Source organism: Ammospiza caudacuta, chromosome 1 (assembly GCF_027887145.1).
Source record: "Ammospiza caudacuta isolate bAmmCau1 chromosome 1, bAmmCau1.pri, whole genome shotgun sequence".
Taxonomy (NCBI): Eukaryota; Metazoa; Chordata; class Aves; order Passeriformes; family Passerellidae; genus Ammospiza; species Ammospiza caudacuta.
The window spans coordinates 93,179,544-93,205,455 of NC_080593.1; the positions used below are offsets into that span (position 1 = coordinate 93,179,544).

The window sequence follows — 25,912 nt, forward strand, 5'->3', positions numbered from 1 at the left end:
GGTACCTCATTACAACCCAAAGTATAATACAAACCTATGGATTTGAACTGAATATAATCCTATTCAACCCTTTTAGAATATAAAACTGTTTTTTGGTTTCAGATACTTTTTTTGGGGAAGGCATTTAAGCCATATTAAGAAAAAGCTTCCCCACTTCAGTGATAAAAAGCTTTCACAGAAAACAATTTCAAGAAATCTATTTAAAAGCAGCTGTATAATTAGAGCTCATAAAGCCTCCCTCTTTAACCAAAGCCCATGTGAAACATTTTATGATATGAATCAAAAAACAGCACTCAGAGGAAGAGCCAATAAGAAAAGTCTAAATAAAGTAAAATAATGACATCTGCCACCCTTATAAAAGCACAATATTATTTGTACAATGGTCATTATGCAAATGCTTACGAAGTCTTGTGGAATTAAATCACTAAGCAGCTACTTCTTGCTATCCAAAATGATTCTATTTCTATCCCAGATATTTCAACTGTTAAATTAAATGGAAAGGCTAATCCATCTCTGAGAAACTGCACAAAAAGCCCTGCTTTTGAGTGAGATACCCAAAAACCATGCAAGGCACTGTACAGAGGCAACTATCTTGAATGAGGTCTGCTCCACCAAATGCAGACAAAATCAGAATTAGACCTTAATGCAAATGGGGAGCAAACAAAGGATAGCAGCACAAGACAGCTGACATACCCACAACTAAGAACTGGAATGTAAAGAAAATTTCAAATGCCAATAGGAAATAAAGCAAGTACATATTTATAAATATTTGTATGCAAGAACTAAAAATAGTGCTGAAATCTTTATGCTATTTCAAGCATGCAATTGCAAAAAAAAAGAAAAAGTAATACCAACACATAACCACACAACAATAATTAGAACTAGGCAAGACTACTACACTCTTAAATTAAGGGAAAATACACCAACAGGCTTTATTGTTTGCTTCATCTCCAAGTGTGCACAGCGGTCTGCTTTGGTTTGAGTTACCTAAAATTTACCCACACTCTTTTCAATCTTTTGACACAGTGTCTTGTTTGGTTTCAGATAGAACCCGTTTCATCTAACAACACCATAAAAATACATATGAGACAACACACATGGAAGCAAGCAGAAGAGTAAGGAAAGTAAGGTTATAGTTTCAGTACAACTAAAAGAATTTTTACAAAGTTTAGTGCAATCTGACATTTTCTGAAGCATTATTTATTTTACATCTAACAGCATTCTCTTTGTGTAGCATTGCTTTAGCATACTTACATGGGAGCAGAGCTTCTCCATTGGGATCCCAGTGATGTTACTGAAGTTTTCTATAAAGTTCTTGGGAGCACGGAAAACCCGAAGCACTTTTTCATCTGCTCCTGACACGAACTCAAAGCGGCCGATCATCGCCAGACAGCGCAGGTCGTACCCGTGCACTTGAGGCCTGGCAATTTCATGCCACGTCACCTACAAGGGAGCAGACACACAGCTAAAACACAATTCTTAAACAGATAAATAGGGCAATTTAAAGTTCCAAAAAAGCACCACTACTCTACTTGCTGAATTTATTAACACAAAGCAAAGTTTAGAGCAGCCTTCTACTGATGTGCATAAAACTGGTGCTCACATACATCAGTTGAATCCTCTTTTTCCACCAAACCATTCCTGTAATTAGTAAACTGTGTCCCTGCACACATGTGTTTAAGGCACTTACTGTGACTACTTCATGCTAGACAGTCAGGAATAGAACATAATTTGCCTAAGCAAAAAGAGGTTTCTATCCTACTACTTCCAAGACTGTACATCTGAAAGACCTAAGAAAGGTAGTGATAATTATCCTGCTTCCTTCATCTGTTCTTTCACAAAGAACAGCAGCACTGCTGTCAGCAGGCTACAGGTTCCTACTGTCCTCTTTTCTTTAAATATTTGATTCAAGTGAAACCATTTAATAGAAGCTTTGCAAAAAACTGACAAAACCATAATAGATTCTAAGTGTCATTTGCTATTTCACCCAGATGATACTTCAGTTGGAAAAATCCAGTGTGTACTTTTGAGTTAAGAGCTAGACGAACCAGAATCAATTGGAATAACTTAGACTACTTCAGTATTCTAATGCCTATAGCCAAGACCAGATATCATGTGAGTATAAACAAAGGCATTATATTGACTGTAAACTGCACACATCACCCTAGAAACTCAATTGAGCTTTGAATGTTGAAATTTCTGATAGGACCTGAATGGGAATTTGAGACATCCTACAAAATCTCATGATTTCACAAGGGCTTGATTAGTTTTCAGTGAGGAACAAAGCATGCATTCTTTAAATAAAGATAAAATCAAACAGTGCAACAAGCCCTTCTTACCCTTTACTGGGTACATCTTTGCATAGTACACAAAAAATTCAAATCCCAAACAAAGAGAGGGCTAAATAAGTCATGTAATAAGCTTCTTCCAGAAAAATCAGGATGGATATTTGCATGAAAAATTGAAACTGATGGTTATCCCTCTTTTTTGATATTTTGATATCAGAACTGAGACTTTAAGAAAGGATGCTTGTTTGCATTCAACACTTTGTTTCCTTTTTATAGGGAAAAATGTGAGCTGTAATACTAACTTTCCATAAACATCTGAACCATCCATTGTGTCATGTTAAGACAAACAGCAGATGTCACCTGTTGTAATTTTTCAAATGCTAAACAGTGTGATAAAAAAGTAAGGCATTTTAAAAGCCTGTGTTATCCAAGTTCATGAGCAGCAGAACTAAAAACTTTTCCAGGGTTCAGAAGTACTGAATAAACATCTTCAAATGACCCATTTCTATTCCATCCCTCCACTTCACCCATCCAAAAAGGATACTAAGGCTCTCTCCCACATCTCATGCAGCAGCAAATACTGAAACTACTTAGAGTTACACCTGGTCAAATTAGCCTGGTGGCTATTCTGTGTCAGAACAGGCAAAGAACAAGAATTCAGTTCATGCCATATTTAGATATGAAGACTACAATCACTCTGCTAAATCGATTGATTCAAAAGTTTCAGGGTGAGCTGTGCAGGTAAATCACACAAAGATCAGTTCTTTCAGAAGACAAGATTAAAAATTAGCAAGCAGCATAACTAATAAAGAGTGATGCTTCAGTAGGTCACAGAGAAAGTGACATTGACAACCCTTGAATGCTGCCAACTTACATCATGTGCTAGTCCTGAACTTTGTTTTGATATATTTAATGTATCCTCCTGAGTGGGGATTAGGGTAAAAAGCAGGGAAGGAAACTGGAATTATCCTTCCTACAACACAAGGCAAAACATAACTCTTGAATGGGACTGCCACCACTCCTGTGTGGCCTGGAAGAAGGAAATCAAAGACCTGATGGCAAATTCACTCTCAGAAATATCAGACCTCCTGTACTGGTCTACATTACAGAAGCTTTGATGAGACAGCTGTAATAGCCTCTCCAACCAATGGCACAGGGCCTTATATGACTACAGTCAGTCTAGCTTCTGGCAGTTTCCTGAATGGAATATTGGTACTGTACTGCGAGAAAAGGTTGTATTTGTGGAGGAGAAAAATGCATGAGAAACAAGACACAGGAACTTCTAAACAGACTTTCCCCCAATCCAACGCAGGAGGAGCGAGCAAGCAGCTGTGTGGTCCTTAGTTGCTGGCTGGGGGTTAAAATAGGACAGGCACCAGCTGCACTCATGTAGTTCAGATAATCATTCTAGTAAAACTGAGTCATTAACAAATTAATGTAAAAAAATACAGTGAGAACTTTGTTTAGATTATGTTCATGTAAAAAAACACAACCAAAGTTTAGTTTCTTTATTATTACCTGCAGCAGTGTAGCCAATTGTTAAACACTGCAATAGGTGGTTATCAGTATCAGTCATGTATTCCTCCTTCTCAATTACTGCAGAGCCTGCTTTCTGGGAGAACACTAACTGAAGGAAATCTGGACATGGACTCAGGATTGAACTGCAATCATGCTGTGTGATTGCAAAAACTCTGCCACTAATATTTTTAAAGTGAAAACAGCACATACTCCATTACCAAATCAAGCAGTTTTAAACAGACCATCGCTTGTGGAACTTGAAGGTTTGAGTTATATTCACACAACACAGGACTGACCAAGCCCCCTTAACCACACTCACAAAATCTTTGAAGATCATACCTCTGTTTCTTCCTTCCTTTTCCATGGAGCAAAGAGCCTTGTAGTTTGATCAAAGCCCACACTGATGACAAACTCTCCTTCTGGATCCCACTTCACATCTTCTACACTGTTAAAATGTCCTGAAATCACAACTTCTGGAATCCATTCTTTCTATGAAAAGAGTTCCACAAAGAAGTAAGGAGTTTTTCATTTGACTGATTGGCACATTCTAAGCAAAATAAAACTATAAATGTGCTTATTAAAAAAGTAAGAAAAAGACATTGGTAAATAGCAAATTATTAGAACTCATGAGAGGCTGAAGAGACACAAATAGTGATGTATTGCTCCCATCTGAAATAAACTTGTCTTATTTGATCAGCTGTGAACAAAGCACAACCACAAAGGAGTTCAAGCCATTCAACTGACTTCTTACCCCACAGGTAAGAAACAGGGTTTAGAGTCTGGAGGATTTCAACCTTCACTCTGTGCAGGAATGACACTCCTACAGAAAAGGACTATTTCAATCACTAATTTTAAATTATCCTGTTACAGAATAACAGAATAATAGTTTTAATAACAGAAATTTACCTCAAATGACTTAAAAGTACAATTCTTTTAAGTAATACTACTAACAAACAAACCAATGTACCTTATTAACTGTATCCTGTTTCCAAAGGTGTAGTGCTCCATGGAAAGCATGAGCGATGATCATTGAACCATCTGGACTAAACTGGCAGTCAAAAAATCCAAGAGTATTGCCACCCACTTCACCTACCCGTACCTAAATTAATGAACAGAAGTGAAATGTCCATGAAAATGGCCTTCCATTCCTACAAAATCATTCTTACTTCATGAGATTAAAAACTACCTCTAGACAAGAGTTCACATTACACACACAAACACACTCGGAGAATATTTTAATTGCAAAGATAAGCACTGAAATGCCATGGGAATTAAAGCTTTGTGCCAGCTGAGTGGAGCCAACCTTCATATTCGTCTCAAGATAGGATTCCCCCAAGGGAAAGAAAACACTGCAATAGATTAGATGCAAACCCAAATGTTCTGCGTTTCAGTCCAGCTTGTTGGATGCAACAGTTCCTTATCATCTGTTGCCTGGCTACTGCTCTGTTGCACAATAAAGAAAAGTGATCCAAAGAAACAGTAGTTCCCAAGTAGGTTGGGTTTTTTTTCTACCTAATTTCCAAGATTCCCTAGCATACTTTCACTTCCCTGTTTCTCCATGAACAGCTGCAATTTCATCCATACTCTTTCTGTGGCAAATTCTGGCCCCTGTTTTGTGCTTCTCTTATGACTTCCCATATGTGCACGCATGTATACATACAGGCCTTACGGTTGCTCTAGTGCCCTTCCACTTTTTAAATTTTATTAAAAGATTAATAAAGTTACATTTTCAAGTTTTATTCAAGACATAAGACCACAATTTCTTTCAAACTTTCAACTCGCCCATTCTTATGCAGCCTCTTTTAAGAACAAAACAAAATGAACCAATGTCCCATTTTAAATGGCACTGCACTAGTAGTTCAGTTTACTAGCACCCATTCAAAAAAAATACCACTCATATTGAAGTGACTTTGACAGGCCATGCTAGAGGCAGAATTCTAGTCTCACCTCTGAGCAGGGGAATGAATTTCTGAAGACATCTTGTTCATCATATCATGATGAAAGAGAGAAACTGGGATGTTCCCCTTGTGCCCTTCCTCCCTGCAGGCTTCCTGCTCAGATTTTCCTCTCGTGATGCAAAATGGATTTTTGCAGTTAAAATGTCTGATCTGAACTTGAAGCTACACATTTGTGATCAAACCAATGCAAAGAGAATGTAAAATTAAAGAATCACTACTTGCAACAAGCTTTACTACACAACTCATTTTTAGAAGCCTGTGAATTTAGCCACAACTCCCTGTTACACCTAGGGACATCAAATGGCACCTCTATGTGATTGCCCTTTTATGAACTAATTTCTACTCCAAACACAAAGGCATCAGAATTTTTCAATGAAACAGAGGAAAAATTAAATACCCTACTGTAATTCCCATTTTTTCACTCAAGAGACAATTGGAACTTTCTTTGTGACAGGAGAGACCACAAACAATGGCTGGCATAACCCAACACAAACAACTTCAACTGAACTACTGCAATGTGGAAAAGCAGGTCAACTGAAAAGACATCAATCAAAGCACTGGAGAAATCTGGTGTACCACTTGTTTATTTAGGATGATCCACATCAGAACAGCCTTCAGAATACTACATGAGTGACACATGAGTATTCAGCTCAAATGGAAGAAAAACCTAATGACACAGCCATTGATCAAGTTACTGCGAGTAAAACCAGGCTTGTGAATTGCATGTCAGCTGCTTTGTGGTAACTGCTTAGGTCACATTCCCACAAGGATGAACTGCAAATAGTTCAGGAGGGCTTCCTCCTCCTCTCACCAGGAACACATAGCATGCATTACTATGCAGCCCCTGCCCTGTACACTCTGAATGACAGCTGAGCACAAACATCCTTTATAAACTCCTCAGTACAGCAATAAGAAAATAAACAAGCAATAAAAATAATATCGTATCGCTTTTCTTAAAATACAGTTTTACTTGCAACAAAGCATCAGAAAAAGTATTTTTGCAAGAAAACACTTTACCTTTCTCTGCCAGAATTTTAGAGTTTTTGCACCCTACAGTACACACATGATGTTGGAAACACAACTTGCATACAGCACATATTGTGAGAAAGACTGACACTTGCCTGTTCTAGCCAGACTCCAGATTCTTTATCAGGTTCCCAGATGATCACGGTTTTGTCCATTGATGCAGATAATATCCTCATTGGTTGTTGCATGCTGCCATCTACAGTACAAGGAAAATTATTACCCTACAACCTAGGAGCATATGTTCTGAAGAAATTAGGTAACACTGAAATATAAACACATTTTAAAAATTGTTCAGCATCAGAGATATGCAATGCATTTCTTATATGCCAAATTTACAGGCTCTACATTCTTGCTGGGCATTCTTTAGGAGATATTGTATTCCCAGCCATCATCACCCAAAGAAAAAGTAAAACACATAGATGAGAACAACCATATTCCAGTTTTCTCACTCCAAACTTATACTGAATTAAATATAATTCGGAGGAAAAGCTAGAGTTTCACAAAGAAAATGCACAGCACTTCTCAGTTCTATTCCTTAAGTAAGTTTTTACTGAGTGATTTACAGTTTAAAATAATTGCCCAGTATTCACTCTTTGGGGTTTTTTCCCAAATTGTTAGGTTTGCAACTGACTTCAGCGTACTCTAGCACCCTACAGGACATGCAGTAACTCAGGACTGCTCCCCAGAATTCAATGAAACACTCCAGAAAAAAAGCGCAACACAGAATGGGAAAGAGGGAGCTCCTTCATCACCAGTTGTGAAACCTGTAGGAAAACCACTGAGGAACTCTTCATGATAATAAGAGATATTGGCAGGCATCTCATGAGGTGGTATGTTAGCAACAGACTTCCCACCTTACCTTCTGCACTGAGAATATGTTCCTCAGATCAGTTTGCCTCTAGTGAAAATCTATTTTAGGGAACCCAGCACCAGGCACACCACAGAACAGAAGCAGCTTTACGTATATGGAAGCACCTGGAAAACTTCATGGTCTAACAGGACAGTTTTCAGATTTCAGTGCAAGGCTGACAGGCCTACATTGTGCCTAAACCTTGTTGTAAAAGGCTAAACCTTTTACTGGTGTCTAATTTAGAAAAAAAGAGAAAAGGCTAAGGACCAGATAACTAAACCAATATTTTTAAAGTAAGTTTTGTGTCTTTCATTAAGTGTATTTTGATATTCTAATGGCACTCTGCTGTTCAAGTGTTGTATACACTAGCAAAGCTGTTCTTTGTACTGCTGAAGTCACCTGCCATCAGTAACTCTAAAATATGACAGAAAAAAAGACACCTTTACCAGTACAAATAGTCAAGGGTGTTCTGACTGTGCAATGTCAAATCAAGAATCTCCTTCCCTTATGTCAGGCAGATACATAACAGCAAACCAGTACTGCAAACAAGGCTGTCAGAACTGAAGGATTTCGAAAGAATCATAAATACTAGAGCAAAATGTAAAATTAAAACAATAAATAACATTGTTTCAATGGGAGTCTGCGCTAATGCCTTAAAGTTACATGCTTTAGAAAAATTGATACTCCAGGAATCTACTCATAAAACATTTGCAGAATTTAAAGACTCATCTCTACAGGAACAAGTAAACGTGCAAACACAATACAAAGACATGTGACTGTACTCTCTGTATACGACACTTAACACTGGTGTTTGATATCTTTTTACCTTTTGAAAATGAAGGTTGCCAGTGAACTGCATACACCCAGTTTTCATGACCAGCCAACACAGACTCCAAAGAAACTGCATATGATGTGTCAGCATCTGCCACAAATCAGAGAAAAAGTATATTTCTTTCTAAAAGCCAAGAAAGACCAGTTATTTCTGACATCTTCAGTGAAAGCAATCAACTGCTTTCAACATCTACCAACATCTCAAAAGCTTCCTGACACTGAACACCTCCTTTAAATCCTACTTTGGGAAAAGTCCTGAGGACCAGATTTATGGTCACAGGTCAGTGCATTGTCTCAGAAGGGGATCTGAGAATTCCTGGAGAACTCTCAAGCAGTGTTGAAATAAACACTCTAAATTGGCACTACGCATACTCTTATGCATATTTGCATCTACAAATGACTGCAAACACAAGCATTAAAAACTTCAAACAGTGAATCAGGACTTGCAAGAAATATCATGAGCACTTTTTACACAAACCTTCATTATATTAACGAGGTTGCCAAACCATTTATCCTACAATGTCAGCAATGCAAGCATCTGATGTTATCATGCTTGTTAAATGACCATAAAGTAAGCCTACACATACTTATCTGTTACTTGCAGTATTTTTCTAATCTTTAAGTTATAGCAGCACCTTTTAATTCATTGAATTCAAAAGAAAAAGAAAGCTAAGCTATTAAACTGGAGAACTACAGAACAGCTTCTCTCCCATAGACAAATAAGTGTCCTACATATTGCATTTGGAATATGCATAACAATAACGACCCACGTTGGTATTAAGCCCTCTCACTGCTTTACCATTTCATGTACTATATCATCAACTTTTGGCTTTAAAACAGTAATTCTCCTTTCTTAACAGCTAAAAATAATGCAGTCAACACAAAACAAACACCTTGTCAGCTTCCTCAGAACCATGAAAAGATACACAAGTGAAAAGTTGTGCCAGAGAATTTTATAGCTGTTACCTACCTTTAACAGTAAAAATATTCTCTTTCAGTTTTATGGAATCATCTTCAGTTTCTGGAAGTTGCTTTAACTTTGTACATACTTTCCAAATTCTTATCAAACAGTCCTGAGCACAGCTTGCTAAGAAAAGGTCTTCACCTATTTGTTTTCAGAAAAAGAAGGAAAAAAATAGAGCTATATTTTCATTGCAATCACTGCTATGACTAACCTACCATCTTTCCATACATGCACCTAAGAGCATTATCCCAATTTTTCCTATTGTACACAGTATCATTAAAAAAATAATTTTTATTTCAACATCACTTCACTTTCCCTACCATTCAAATTCAAATTTCCTTACTACAATTCAAATTCTCTACTATTTTATAATACACTAGGAATATGTCCATGATTGTAAGATGTGAAAGATATCGTAAGCACTGTACATGTTATACATACACTTCCCTACTATTTATGGGCCTTTGCTTTTGGAATTCTATCAGTCTCAACACTTGTCAAAATCTCCTTTCCTCCTTTTTTTCTCCAGTCTTGTCAGTCTTGTAGCATCCTCAAATTCCTTTTTTTTTTGTGTCATTGCAATAACTATTTGATTACTTAATGTCTGAAAAGATTTTCCTTGTAATTTCCCAATTAAAAAAAAAAAGGGGTGGAGGGGAAGCAAGAAAAGAAAATGTAAATGTACTATTTCCCCCTACTCTTCCTCAGTCAGATACAGACACTTGTATATTGAAAAGGAAAAGTTGCTAAAACACCAATTTGTTTGCATTTAAGTACCAGTTAGGTAAACATACCTGAAACAAGCAAGAAAAAAAGTTTTAAAAGGATACAAAGTCTCATCTTGATTTTTAATATTAATTACCACCATCTCAGGAAAACAAACATCACAACCACAAGAGCTTAGGTGCTACAGTGCATCAAGGTCAACTCTTGGAGGGGTAAAACACTAGTACTGCCATTAAACCACTATTGCACTTTATTCATCTTGCATACTGACCACAGACTGCCCACTCAACGCCTCTTATCCAATCTTCATGGCCAGGGAGTATTAACGTTTTCTGAAACTGAATAAAAAATCCTGTTACATCACAGAAATGCACTTAATGACCATGCACTTACTAGCAATAAGCTTTACTTTTTCAAGTCCTTTATATTTATAGCTTCTATTATCTGAAACAGAAAAAAAAATTAACCACGACTAAGGACTGTAATTCACACACAGATTTGAGACGAGCCTTTTTTGTTTTGCCACCATTGGATAAGCACAGGTAACACATATATGAGCAGGAAAGGGTGTGAACTTAGGGTGCACACCTTCAAGAGACTACAATCTCTCTATGATACTGTTGAAATTTTTTTAAAGTTTATCAGGCTTACTGTGGTACACAAAGAATAGCATAATGCAGGTTTGATGTGACAATTTCTTGTATTTGTGTGAAGTGGATACAACTGCAGATGATGAAGAAAATGAATACAGGTAAAATCAAGCACAAAAAGAAAAGCAAATGCTTTGACATTATTTTCAAGAATTAATTTATATTTATAATAGAATATTAATAATAAGAATCAGTTACGGCACGGGAAATATTCTCTATGTTTCTTAAGTTTATTGAAAAATTTCTAAGGAAGGTATACATCAAGAACTGCTGATGGAAAACTCTACATGAACACGGGCTCAGGAACACCAGAAATCAAACACAGTCTGGATTCTCTTTTAAGAACTTTAACTAGTAATTTATGCTCATTTATAACATATGTAACATTACTGGTTTATTTTGATTCAAGTACAACTGTTTACTCCTTACTTAGAATTTAACCCATTTCTGTTTTTCTTTGCCCAGAAACAGCCCTATTTCCATGACATTTCTGTATTCCAAGTTGAATTCCAATGTCTGAAGTAACTGTTACAGTTAAAACACTAGTGTAGTTTAGTATGAATAACTCATCACATTATTTCTGGCATTATATTCTACTAAATCCTTTACCCAGGCCTACTTAGAACTATGACTAAATGACAGCCTTTGCTATCAGTACAAGTCTGCAACTGAGGTCTCTCTTCCAATCTGTGACAGGGAAAAAGAAAAATGAAAAATGTGTATGAAAAAGAATCCATACTCAGAAATTGGTGCCTCTCTCTTTGATCCAGTATTTCTGATATTCCCCAAAACTATCTTCCCATCAAACAGTGTTACTCTGCCTCTTCTCATCACACATTTGCAGTCACAATCATAAAATAGTTTCATTTGGAAAAGACATTAAAGATCATCTAGATCCACCCTCTCCAGGCATAAGCAGGGACACTTTCCACTAGACCAGGCTGCTCAAAGCCCATCCAACCCGACCTCAAGCTGCTCCAGGAATGGGGCATCCACAACTTATCTGGGCAATTGTTCCAGTCTCACAGTAAAGAATTTCTTCCTAATAGCTACTATAAACCGACCCTCTTTCAGTTTGAAGCCATTGCCCCATCCCCTGTAACTCCATGCCCTTGTAAAACATCCCTAAAATTACAGAGCCATCTATATATGAGATACATGACCAGAACAGGACACATGATCAGACTAAGCTGATCAGATACTTCCAAACCAGAAAGTTTAGGTCTTAAGAATGTGTTCTCACAGCCACCTAAGCCTCATTTGGCTGGTCACTTCTGCAGCCACTGGCACTTCTAGATAGGGCATTCCAGAGAGACGTTTAAGTTAAACACCAAACGGGTTACGTGTAAAGGCAGCAAGGAACAGTCCAGGAAGTGACATGAAACAGTAACCTAAAGATTTTTCTGAAGATTACATGCTTCTGGCTATACAGACAAAATACCCTCTATTATCAGATAATAGATAAAACACATTTATTTATTCATGTATATGATCTTTGAGAAAATGCTCTGCATTTTACAGTCATTAAGGTTAGTTGGTAACTTTTTTTCTAACTGAAAGATTTGTTTAGGCTGAACTGTTGTTAACATCCTTCTCTTTTATTGTTTCTTTAACACTAAAATAATGTGTGCATATCCTGAAACTTGACCCTAATATTAACCTAAACACACATCAAATCATTTTCTCTTTCCAAGGTGTGGTGGTGTGGGTTTTTTTATAATTACCCATCTTACATCAAAGAGATCTATTAAGAAAAGCAGACATTTGTTTTCCCTTAAAAAAGTAAAACTAATTATTTTGAGATTATTAATACCACCCCAGATTTCTAAGTCATCTCCTGAACAGTTTTTTAGGCACCACTAAGCTTGAAGTCAAGCATGCAGTTCTTTTGTGCTGCAGAACAAGCATATTTAAATAGTCAGCTAGAAGTCTGTACTAATTTTTATATGCTTCCATTGAATAGACCCACTGACCTATTCACATGACTTAAGGTGGAGGCTGCTCAATTTTATTACCTCATACTCACTGATGGCAGTAATACCAGCACCAGATGGTGTATGAGGCTGAAGAGAGATACCCCAAACCCCTGAAAATGCACCCAGTCCCTTAAATGGACTCATGCTGCTTTCCCATCCCTATTACAACATCCTCCACTCTTCAGCAATCTGAGCAGAGTCAGTACAGTAGCTGGAAAACAGAGGTGAACACAAGGGCTATTACCACATACAGAAATGAAGCATGAGGAACACAACATTCTTGGTTATATGATTTAATTTTAGGTGCTATGTGAGGAGCAAGGAGTTGGATCCAGCAGTCCTTATAGGTCTCCTCAGACCTGAGATATTCTAAGATTTTACGATTCAGTCAAAGTTCTCAAGATACTGGTTCCCATAAAAATAAAAACTGTTGACTGAAACTGAGCAAGGAGGAGTGTATGCTGTTATGCTAGGATTTTTTGTATTGTTTTTGCCCTTTTCTTTGAAGTTTATGTCTCTTGGCATCCTATATTCAGTTTCTTCAGATGTATTCAGTTCTAAAGTTGAATCAATATGAAGGTTCATGCAGATGCACATGGTCATTACTTTCAGGTGATTCAGTCAAAGTTTCTATTATTGTCTAGGTTCTATATACACCAGTCTTTTGAGCTGTCATTCTTCTCTTTTTTTACAGATTTTGTTTTTATAGTCTCATATTTCTTCTCTGTTTCAGTTTCCACTTAGTCCTCACTGGATACATAAGAGGTTACAGCATCAACAGTTAAATCCAACAAAACCTCCTGGTCTGACTACTTCACAGGCTTTCCCATGCCTCTTACCTAATCTCTGAACATTGTTGCTTAGCAGCAATCTGGTCTCTTTCCTTTTAAGCAAAGAATAAAGCTGTTCTGTAGGCAGCACAGCTAATGAAGCTGTGGACATGTCCAGCACACTCTGCACAACTAATCCTGCCCACAGTTTGGGCACATCTCTTTCAGGACCAGGCTAGTAGCCTGGCTAGTAGTTTGGTAAATTTGGCAATAGGGGTCCAAGTCTTCTCATTTTTTCTCCAGCAGACACTAGATGTGATATCCCTCCTCTATGCAGCTGTTAATCTCAACAGATTAGAAAGAGCCTGAATTATCTTTGATTCATCCCCCTATTCCACTTCTCAACTATGCCAAACTATTTGGGTGGAACCCAAAACACATGGTGCAGCATCTTCTCAGAAAAACAAAGCTCAAATAGAAATGTTTTGGTTTACAACTCTAATTTAATCTGCTGGTTTATTTACTTGCCCACCACAGGCCACATCTGTAGATGTTATATACCTAGCAGGGAGACATATTATGGTTTCTGAAAGATTTTTCCCTGGATACTTTTATAAATCAATACCCTCCTCCAACAAGTCAGAAAACCAAAGAATTCATTTTGTCTCTACTATTTAACAGAGTAAAGGATCTGTGGGTAAGGAGTCTCAAAAGATGAAAAGTGTGCCCACTTTTCAGTTCTAAAAACCAAGCAGCTTTTAATGAATTTTGACTGCAAAATTAATGAGTTTACCAAATGGTAGCCTGAATTAGCTAAATAAAGATGTCTCATCCTCCTTCAGAGTCTAACAGTGAGTGCCCTTTAAGTTTCATAAGAATGCCCTGTTATGAAAGCATGTTCTACCTCTGGATTCATACTCACATTCATAACAACCTTTCTGAGGATGTTAACTAAAGGAAGTGCTTTACAAGAGTCACTGAATTCACTGAACAGAGCTACAGGCCCTTACCAGTAAGGGAATGGCACAGGAGCTAAGATTCTAATCACTCTCCTATGCCAAGTTCCAGTAGAAAATGGCAAGGCTATAATAACACTTCCTTCAAATACCTTTAATACTACTAAGAAGCCATAAAAAAGGTGTCAGTAGATCTGAGAAAACCTGATGAATGAGATTTAGCAGCTAGGCAAGAATTCATGTCAGAAGGCTTGCAAGGATGTTCTAATTATGTTAATAGTTGTAAAGCACAACACAGGCTCTGCTCTTTGAGGCCTTCACAGTTCACTTAGCTAGAAGAGATGGTCTGGGAAGTTAAGACAGACATCAACAAGAAGTCCCACCTCATTTAAGAGATATTCTGAACACCGACTCTGCCACAACAGCTGGTGAAAATACTTTCTGAAATTGAAACTGTGAAAAATAACACATGCAAAACAAAACTGCTCACCCCTTGCATAAACCAAGTTTCCTACCTCCAAAAAAAGACAGCACAAACTTGCTTGTGAAGCTTAAGAGGGAACTTGTCTATTCAAGGTACCTTCCTTTACCCTCCACAGACTGACTGACTTTTAAAATGGCAGACTACTGTTATACCAGAAATTTTGGCCAACAATGGACAAAATAAGTTATGTATCTCTGAACATTTTTGGCAGTTAAACTGTACATAATTTGCTAACCTGAATCATACAAGAAAACAAATTTCCAACTCTGAAGGAGAAAAACCAACCACACTTTTATTCCTGAGATAAAAGTCCTTCTTTAACACATTGAGAATCAATAGTGGCATTTTGCCATTGCTAATTCCCAGAGAATTCATTAAACTGACATAACTTATAAGCTACACAGCAAAAAAAGAAAAAAAAAATCTAACCAAGCACCCTTCTTTTCTCCTCAGTGGTCAAGAAATCACTAAACATAGAAGGAGGGGATGAAGTACTTCTCTTACTGGCAACAACAGCAACCAAAAAAATCTTCTTTTAATCTCTAAAGGGAGTGTGTCTGAGCAATTGCAGCAGACTACGTGGTTCTATATATGCCAGTTTCAAAGGGGGGTTCTAAATGGTAGCTTCACTGGTGCAATGGGAGAACATTTGTGATTTGAAGGGTATTTTAAGGCAGTGAGAGAAAGAAAGAAGTGATACTGAGCTCTGTTTTGGAAAACAGTGATTACACATGCTTTAGAATCTAACAAAACCTCTGAACAGATGCAAGAGAGGACATAACGTTTCTCTACTGCTCAAAAGGAATATTCATCTGTATGAAAAACTAAAAATTGCCAGCTTCCAAATAGCACATGAAAAATACGTACTTTTATAAGATCAGATACTCCTAAAAATACTTTTTTCTGGATGTTCAAAAGCAGTCAAGCATAAAGGGCACACTTAGCAACAAACATAAAATTCCTCAGAAGTCATAACAGTTTTATTATAAGAATTTATAGAATGAAAGTAACATCATTTCCATATGAATAACTCAATGCCTGGATACTTAATAAAGGAGGATAGTTGCAGCTATTTTATATCAGTGGGAATTGAGTCTTTACACAGGGGAAAAAAATTAAGAAAAACACTTCCATGCACTGAATTCAACTTCAATATTCTGCATGTGTATTTCATCATTACCTAGAAAAATGGATTAACTATTTGAAAAAAGGTTGTTGTATGCAATGGCTACGTAGAGACAGAAAGGACTTACTGAAGAACTTGGAAAAAATCCCCAGCACATTTGAAAAGAAGCAGAAAATTCAGTAATGCTCTAAGCAAGAGACAAAAACAGTAATTACCTGACCATTCTGCTGTATGAACAAACTTATTTTGCAGTCATCACCACCACAAGCCAGTATTGGTACTAGAAAGGAAAAGAAGGTCTTCAATTTTTTATAAGATCTAATATTCTAGGACATGAAAAAATATAAATAATATAAAAATCAATATAGAAATATATCAAAATATAACAATACTAACAGATGGGCAAGTGTGATACCACTTTTTTAATGCTTTCTACATTAGCTGTCTAATAAATTAGTATCTTAAGAACACAGAACTGCAAATAATATCTATAAATATTTAAGATGCTAAAATGAGTAGTTTGCCTCAAGCTCGTATGTCTGTAGGAAGTTCAAGTATTAGAGTTTTTAATAAATTTTTCACTCAAGACCACTCAAGTCTTGAGTAGCAGCTGACTTCCACTATCTAACCTTAAAAATGCACAAACCCTGTAAGTCTATTGAATCAAACCAGAGAAAGTTATGTCTGAGGGGGTTAAAAAAAGAGAAGTTAGGCAGTGTATTAGTTCTTCTCTCCAACAGAAGAAGATGAGGAAAATAGTTAACAGTTACTTCACTCTTCTTTTTTTTTATATGTCATAAGAGGCAGCGTTACTGCTAGGGACTGAAACAGTAAAAGCAAATAAATTGATTATAAAACTATGAAGAAATAAGTTATAAGTTAAAGGCTAGACATCTGAATTTCTCAAGTCTGGACAGAAAACCAGACACTAAATTTCACTAAAATTAGCTACTTCTTTTAACAAAAAGCCTCAATGACATCCCTTCATATAGATAATTTTATCCTTACTATGGATAGATCAAAAATCAACTTGAATATTCATAATATCTTTATCCTCTATACTAATCTCTTCTTTCTAATTGTACCAAATCTGTGCCCAGTTATTCACTGTTCCTCTTGCACTTCTCAGCCACATTCCATATTCTCATAGTTCCATCACTTGCTTCCTCTCTCCAGCCTCTAAGTCACAATTCACCTCCATCTCCTCCTCTCTTTAATAGGTCTAAAAAACTGCTTTGCATCAAAGGTGATGAGCTGCTTTGAATGAAGACCTGGTCATCAGGCCCACAGAAATTGGGCAGGAGTGCCGTTTTCTTCCATAAAACACAATACAATGGATGTTCTTGAAGACATCACCACTCTTCCCTGAGAAACATTTTATGGGCCATCAATGCAGTAACATATTTACTCAATGGAACGAAACTTTAATTAAGAAAACCAAAGAGAGAATTATGATTTAGTTGCTGCTGAAGACAAATGCAAATACTTTCACTCAAAAAGTTCTATCAAGAAATATATCTATATATCCAGACTAGTATATAGTTTTCCACATAAATGCTTTGAGATATTAGAATTTGAATCTGATTAAGATAAAATTCCTGCAGAGGAAATAAGAAAAGTAAGTTGGATAAGCAGAGCTTTTCCCTCTGACTTGCTCTTTTTTTTTCACCTGTTGCAATTCACTTCTGAGGAGACAATTATTTACTGTCAGAGGCCATGCTACATCATGACAATTATCCAGGTCATAGGAAGAATCAGATTCTATGATAAACAGCTGATCAAGATTTGTAAAAAATAAATCCTATTGCCAGCATTTTATAGGCAGAATTTGTGCAAACACTGTAAGGCAAAAAGCAAGCAAGCAACCAAAACTGCAAAAAGCTCTTCTACAAGGCTAAACAGCAAATGTACAGAAATTCCTTAATAAAGAGGCTGCCAGAGAAGTAGTTAAGTTGCCTTCCAGCTGCAAATGACTGGTCAGGTTTTAATGAACAGTCTATCAGATTTCTCTATTTGACTTCTTGACAAAAGTGGTTCAATTATTTTTTTTTTAATAATTTTTTTCCAAGGACAATCAGTTAAAATCCTAGGCTCAGGAACATTACCTGAAAGTTAACGCATCCATTGCATATGCATCAATTTTCAATGCAAGCCTTAAATTTACTTTCTTGCTGAAATTAGAGGTTGCTGTAAATGCTTCAGGAAATGTAGTTTATGATTTTCAGAAAAGTAATTCTGTATTTATCTCCTGACTTAAGAAATGCAGATTGTTCTCAAGAGAAAAGCTTCTTTGAATCCCTGTGCAGCTGACAACTTAGCCTTCGTAAAGATTTCTGAGCAACTCCTAAATTTATCCTAATCATTTTTCCCTGAAGATCATTAAAATTCCAAATTGCCATTAGAGATTAATGTTTCTGACAAATGATCAGCAGTGTTTTTTAATAATATATTTTAGCTACTTTATTTAGATTTCAGAATTAACATACGCCTCATCTATATGGACTACTATGCCAGGTTTAGGGAGAAAACACTAGCTATGCTTTATTAAAAGCTCCTTTACGGATTTCTACAGGAAATATTTCTATATATTTATGGTTCAAAATCTAAACTGTTCCTTTGCAATTTTATTAGCACAGGTCATCTGTATTGGAACTGGAACAAAAAAGGCAAATGTGTAGAAATTTTTTTTTTTAATTCCACACAAAATGAAATTTTTGTGCAAATTGAAATTATGCAAATTGAAAATAATTTCAGCTCTTGAGAAAATAAAGAACTCTTTTTTCAGTTCATGAGCACTGTACTGCTTTGGATAAATAATCTGAACTGGGATGGGAAGAGTTCATAATAAAAGATTGTCCTGCTCTCAATCTAACTTTAAGCAACACTGGTTTTGGGGACTCTGCAAAACAAAATCCTTGCTATTCTGCCACTCAAAGAAGCTTCAAACATTTAATGCAACTTGAATTTCAGAAACAGTTTTAAGAACTAACATGATAATTTTAATTCATGGTGGTTTTAGAATGTATGGTTACTTCTCTTATATACAACATTATTTCAATATTGAACAGATGCACTACTCTAGAGTGTTACAGTGAGACTTTCTTACCTGTACAGTATCCTAAATGAAGATATAATCTATTGTTTTGCAATCTGAATGTTATACTCAGACACCACAGGCACTTCACTTCTAAAGAATATTCACACTTGCAGTAATGATTTTAATTTACCCTTAAGCCTTTTAACTGCACCTCAACAAGCACATTAGTGCATTTACTGGAAAAGAGAGAGGTGTAAATATTCTTTAATGGTACAGATGCTGCTTTTGGTATCAGACATGCTCTGAAAACAGACACTGGCATTTCCAAATAGGAGAGCACATTGTGATAGAGCTTTCATTGCTCACAGAATTATCAAAGCCAAAGAAAAAGGTATGCTTGTAAGCATATCATCAAAACAACACATCAGTGTGGAATGCATGCAGCAGAGCTGAAAATTCCAAATACAGTAAGAAAATTCAGCACTTTTTCAGTTGGGAGCCTGGTAGGCCTCCATCCAGGTGAAAGACTCTAATGATACTTGAACCCAAATTTAATTAAACACATCTATCTGGCTTAAGGATACATCTGCTTTACCAAAAAAAGCTTCTACCTATTTGCACAAAAAGAATGTGTCTGTGGCAGCCTACAAAATCTAATATTTCTGTTAGCAGAAACCTACATAAACCATACTAAACAGGTTTAAGCAGTTCAGCATTTCAAATTTTTCACATTTAAGACTGAACAAACAGATGATAAACACTGCTTCGGAACTCATGATTTTCAATGCAGGCCTTCAGATTTTTTCTGAATTTTGCCCTTCAATTCAAACAACAAGAACAAACATGTGCAGCAGCACCACAAAGAGCAGGTGGAACTAACAGCACCATCCTATCCCATTCATTTACAGCATTGTTACCCTGGTTTAAAGCTTTCTATTGCAGGAGTTCAACTAAGCAACTCCGAGTGCCATTTTGAAGACACTGTAATCAGTCTTTGTTTTTAATTACTGAGAAGAGTCCAGAGAAAATCTTTAGGTACAAGAATCAGCTTAAGCAGATTTCACAGGAAACAAAAACTGTGGCACACAGGTCTGGAGTTAGCAAAATAAAAATCTGTTTGGGGGATTTCTTAGATTTTTCTTCCTGCATTAATATTCAAGATGTGCAGCTTTACTTACCATCGCTGCCAGGCAAGAAGGATAAGCAGACATCCATAACAAATCCATTTCCAAACTGCAGAATTTCAATGCATTTAGCTGGAAAACAGGAACAGACAGCATTGATCTCATTCACTGTAACTATTACAATTACACTGTCATTTCCTTCTATATTATACAGTTAAAATTTCCCATCCATTTTTATTTTAAGAAGCTGAAAAAAATCTACATTTTTTCCAAAGCATAAACAATAATATCATCTTCTGTGTGGCCATAAAAATTCATCCAGTTGGTTGGGTTAGAAGATAATGCTGTGTTAAATCTATATAGCTTCACTGTGGTAACACACCAGAAGCAATAAATATTACAAAATATATCCTGTGGCAACAGAATTCACAACAAAGGAAAATAAAACTGAATCCATTTTCTACAACGGCAGCTAGAGAAATTAGCAAAAACCTGCAAACATCCCTGAGACCCTGGAAATCATTAAATTAGTAAACTAGTAATCATTAAACTAGTAAATAAACAAGAAAATAGCAGAAAAAAATGTCTACAGCAGAAGAATTAGTTCCTCTATCACTGTAACCACACTAGTAAGACAAAATGGAAAAGATGAGACTTTGTGGGGTTCTTTGGGAGCACCAAAAATGCCTTCCAGAACATGGGACTTTAGACTGGCAACTCCATCTCTCTCACGTAGGCAAGGCAACACGAGATCTTCAAATACACCCAAGAAGGAAGAAAGTAGCTAAGGAAATGCAGTCACTAAACCTCAACCAGCAAACAACACCTTAAATCTCAATTATCTACCCAATTTATTTCTTATGCATTTTAGAATGTTGTTTTCCTGTATTTCCATGCAAGAGCCTAGTTTAACAGAATGTCAAGATTCCAAACTTCATTGGACTCAAGCCAATAAGAAAAAACAAGTGACTAATTAAACTTCATCTTTCTAACACCACCATTAATCATTTTACTATGTAATTCTACTTCACACATGCATACAGCTAGTCTGCCTCCACATTACAATGGTTCAGATTGTCATAACATGAATACATATTTAAAAAAAAAGTAAATTCAGGCCACACATCCCTGATCAAATATAAAGATAAATCATTCTGGAGAACAAATATGACCCAAGGCTTTCCAAGAGCAATACAGTGCTTTCATGTACTAAAGTCAGAAGACAAATCAATGTAGTTGCATTACAAGATATTAGTATTTAATAACTAATGGATAAGTATTCATCATTCTTATTTAGCCAGTATGTTATCCCTAACATTAAAAAAGTTACCTTCTGAACCATGCCGAGACCAGATTCTCACAGTAGAGTCAGAGGCTGCAGAAGCTATTAGCACATTTAAATCAGGTTCATCTGACTGGCAGACAGCATCCACAGCAAAAACAGCTTCTGTGTGGCCTTTGAGAGGAATGCTTTTCACAGCCTGAACACATGAGAAAATTTTTACAAAGTTTAAATTCCAGTAACTTAGGTGAGAAAACTTTTAAAGCAACTTTAGGAAAAAAAACCCAATATTTCAGGAAACCCAGAGAAGGGATACAGCAGCAATGAATATTAACTTAGTAAGACTTTGCGTACAGCTGAACAGAATTAAATGTTCCTGTGTACACTACACCCTCACTATGCTATAACCTCACCCTTCCTTGAGGGAAGTTGGAAACAGTACAGATAGTTAGGAAGAGTTTTCCTTCCTTTTTCTCCTTCTCTTGTCCCTCGCCCTAAGGAACATCTCACAAAAGTTTGGAGAACCTTAGTGAAGGAGACAGAGCAGAGAACACAATGCAATAAGCAGCAGCTGCAGCAGCTCTAGCAGCAATGTTTAGTGTGTTCTCACAAACCAAGACAGCTTTTTACTCCTTCAAAATGCCAACATGAAAAACAAAACCGCTAAATTTAGACAATGAATACAGGTGATTCAATTTGCAATCTGTTCCTCATAAACATAAAGATCAAAGTGAGAGGCTTTTAATTTTGCAACCAGAAGTCATCCAACATTTATTCAGATTTTTATCATAGACAGACTTGACATCTCTTTCCAAAATACAGCCTGGTAGGCCTCTGTGGGAATTTTTCATTGGTTGAATACAGAACTTTGTGTTTAAGAATTTACACTAGTCTAGAACTCCCATTAAAATGAGCACATTTAGCCACATTCTTTTGAAATTATTGCCATATGGCTGTGCACCACATCAGCAGAAAAAGTTTATTAAAAAGTCTGTAAGTAAACTTAAATAAATGCATGAACAGTTAAAATGGATCAGGATGAGAAATAACTCATTTCTGAGAACTTTCCCCCATGAAAATAGGTTCATTTCCCCCTACTATGCATTCTCATGCCTTTTAAAATGCCAAGTCTAATAACCTACTTTGAGATAGATGATGAAATGGGTTACCTACACAGCTATTCCCAACCCAGTGCTTAATAAGCAAGATATTAAAAGCTAGACAATAAAGTGGTTTTTTCATCCAAATTTCAGGTCATTTAGAAGGCACTTTCACACAACACTGAATCTCTTGCCTTACATTTTACAGTAGACATAATAAATTAGCATGTCTCCTTACTTTCCTCCATTTCTCTGAAAAAAGCCAATTGTTGCACAGATTTTTTAATTTTCATTTTTGTTAAACATCTACGCCAACTTGTATATCATCCTGGTCAGACTATCTATATACAAACCCACACTGTTGTACAGACTAACCAGAAATCACTAGAAATGGACATAAGGAAACAAGAAAGAAGGATACAGAAAATGCCAGCTCAAAATGGTCCTCATGGTTTGAAGGTTTTAAGGTTTTAAGAAAACTGCCATGTCAGATCAGAAAGTCGATGAGTCAAGAACAGACAGACAGAGTCTTTTGGACACCTAAACAAATGCACTCAATGACTGACAGGTTCGTTAATTTCTTTACCAACGCTGATTTGAAGAAGATGAACCACAGAAAAGAGGAAACAACATTTACAGTAATACATAGCAAGACAGAGTATCAAGAATTTCAAAGTGAAACAAATAGTATGAACCAGAAATACAAACAAAACAGATAATTTGTGATGTGAGATACTACCGCAGAGGAGATTTGAAAAGAGGTTATTCCTGCTTACCTGATTATTCCATGTTACTGTGTCTTTCCATTCCCAAAGAATAAGTTGTTTATCAGATCCACCAGAAATTAACTCTGTTTCAGCAGCTAAAAAATACGCTTTGGTTAGTCCGGTGTGCACTTAACTTTGTAACAGCAACATAAGCAGTTCTGCTGGTTACCACTCACAAAATATCAGTGGTAACCAAAGCTTCCACCAAAATAAAGGATGGTTAATAGGAGTTGCACTGTGCAGAACAGGTTTAGAGCAAAGATATTCCCTAAGAAAATGTAAGGAGAAAATTCTCAGGACTATTTAAAGTTCTGTGTGAAAGCGGTAAAAATACCTTTCCAGAAGACTCCCAAATCCAACAGTGTAAATTAATCTTTTGGAGTTTTGTTTGGTCTTTTTGGAAGATAGGAGAATAAAGCAAGAGAATTTAAACAAACAGAATTCAAAGCTTCACAAGAAAATTTAATTCCCAAGTTCCCTGAAAATAACTCTTTTTAATCATGTTTAAAAGAATGTTTCAGTGCAACCCGTTGAAAGGACAGCAGTTTATATCACTATTAAAAACTAATGTTTGCACCTCAGTACCTCTCAAAAAAAGGAAGCAGCACATTACATTAACGTCTAATTAATAGTCACATTTCTCTTCTTCAGTGAGAAATGCCTAAGGGCAAGAATATATGCCTATGCATATATTGCCAAGAACATATTACCTGCACTAAGCAATGTTAAATCCTGGAATTACTATCCAGCAAAAGTCTCATAAATGTCTCAAACATCTTTCTGAAGACTCTTTTTTTCGAGCACATAACCTCTATGCCACTTCAGAGCTTTACACTCAGAGACTGCTGAAAAGGCATTCCAGATCAGTTTACAAGTCAAAACATGCAAAACTCCAAACCTTACTGAAGAGACTGGTGGAAGAACAAGCAGCACAAGCCATCGACCAGTGTGAGCTGCCACAGCCCCCGGCAAGCATCCTCCTGGGGTGCCCCTGGGGCAGGAGCAGAGATCCCCTCACCAGAGAGCTCACCTGGGTTTGGCAGCTCACATTCCTGCAGAGGCGTTTGTCAACATGAGGCCACACCTCGAGTACTGCATCCAGCTCTGAGCCTCCCAATTCAGGAAGGGCACTAAAGTGCTGGAGCAGGTCCAGAGATGGGCAATAGAGCTGATAAGGGTCTGGAGCACACACTTCATGAGTGGCTGAGGGAGCTGGGCATGTTTAGCCTGGAGAAGAGGAGGCTCAGGGCAGGCCTTACCATTCTCTACAACCACCTGAAAGGAGGGAGTAGCCAGGTGGGGGTCGGTCTCCTCTCCCAGCTAGCAAGTGACAGGATGAGAGAACAAAGTCTTAAGCTCCACCATGGGAAGTTTAGGTCGGACATCCAGGAAAATTTCTTCACAGCAAGGGTGTGAAGAATGGGCTGCCCAGGAAAGTTGTGGAATCACTGTCCCTGCAGGTATTTAAGGAAAGAAGGGACGTGGCACTCAGTGCCATGGTCTAGTTGACACGGTGATGTTGGGTCACAGGTTGAACTCGATGATCTTAAAGACATTTTCCAAACTAACTGACTGTGTGAAAATCCCTCCTGGAAACTAGGCTTAAGGCGAAAAGATACACTGCAAGGCTCGCAGTTCCCCATTTCCCTGAGTGTACAGCGCAGCCCCGCTGCAACCGAGCCTCCCCCGCCTCCTCTGCCCTGCAAGGGCAGCAGCGCCCGCGGCCCGAGGGGAACCGGCCCCGGCCCCGGGCCCAGCGCGGCACCGCCTCGCTACTCACCGCGGTCCCGCCGGCGGACCCAGCGCACGCAGTTTACCCTGCCGGCGTGGCCGCGGAGGGCGGCGACCGCTCGCCTCACCTGCGGAACAGACAGACAGACAGCACCGAGCGTCAGGGAACGGTCCGGGTCCTGGTGTCGGTCCCAGTCCCGGTCCTGGTCCCGGCGCCCCCCCAGAGCGCAGCAACTCACCGCCGGGTCGTAGAGGATGACGTCGTGGCAGCTGCCGAAGGCGAGGAGGCCGCCCCGGCCCCAGGCCACGACGCCGCCGCCCGCCCGGTTGGCGCAGCAGGCGATGTGACAGACGGACACGGGCGCCGCCATCTTGGCCTCCGCCGCGTGCGCGACCCCGCGCGGCTCCCGTGGCAACGACCCCGCGCGGGGCGGGGCCTGAGGGGCGGGGCCTGAGGGCGCTGACGGCTGGGGGGGGGTCGGTGGCGGATTCTGCGTCTCTTGCCCCTTTTGCCGAGACCTCGGGGGTTTCAAAAGTGTAAAACTTTCCTCTTTCCTGGGTCCTGTGAAGAAATTCGTCCTAGTGCCCAACCTAGATGTCCCCCGGTGCAGTTTAGGGCTGTTTCATCCTGTCGCTGAGAGAATAAAGGTACCCCCACCTTAATCTGTTTTCAGGGAGTTACAGGGATTAATAAAGTTGCCCCTGAGCCTCCTTTTCTACAGGCGAAACAAGCCCAGCTCCCTCAGCC

At 37.9% G+C, this 25,912-nt stretch overlaps 1 protein-coding gene across 2 annotated transcripts in view; it reads right to left on the reverse strand.

The window, feature by feature from the left end:
• The window catches only part of ELP2 (elongator acetyltransferase complex subunit 2), a 37,792-nt gene extending 12,257 nt beyond the window's left edge, over positions 1-25,535 (reverse strand). For both annotated transcript variants that reach the window (XM_058802400.1, XM_058802391.1), the window contains exons 1-13: positions 25,404-25,535; positions 25,214-25,292; positions 23,443-23,528; positions 21,615-21,765; positions 20,339-20,416; positions 16,339-16,403; positions 10,433-10,499; positions 9,442-9,576; positions 8,467-8,562; positions 6,886-6,986; positions 4,774-4,905; positions 4,146-4,295; positions 1,255-1,443 (exon numbers count right to left, since the gene is read on the reverse strand). In XM_058802400.1, coding sequence (XP_058658383.1) covers positions 1,255-1,443; positions 4,146-4,295; positions 4,774-4,905; positions 6,886-6,986; positions 8,467-8,562; positions 9,442-9,576; positions 10,433-10,499; positions 16,339-16,403; positions 20,339-20,416; positions 21,615-21,765; positions 23,443-23,528; positions 25,214-25,292; positions 25,404-25,535 — 1,461 coding nt within the window. The remainder of the gene's footprint in view (positions 1-1,254; positions 1,444-4,145; positions 4,296-4,773; positions 4,906-6,885; positions 6,987-8,466; positions 8,563-9,441; positions 9,577-10,432; positions 10,500-16,338; positions 16,404-20,338; positions 20,417-21,614; positions 21,766-23,442; positions 23,529-25,213; positions 25,293-25,403) is intronic.
• Positions 25,536-25,912: the final 377 nt, after the last annotated feature.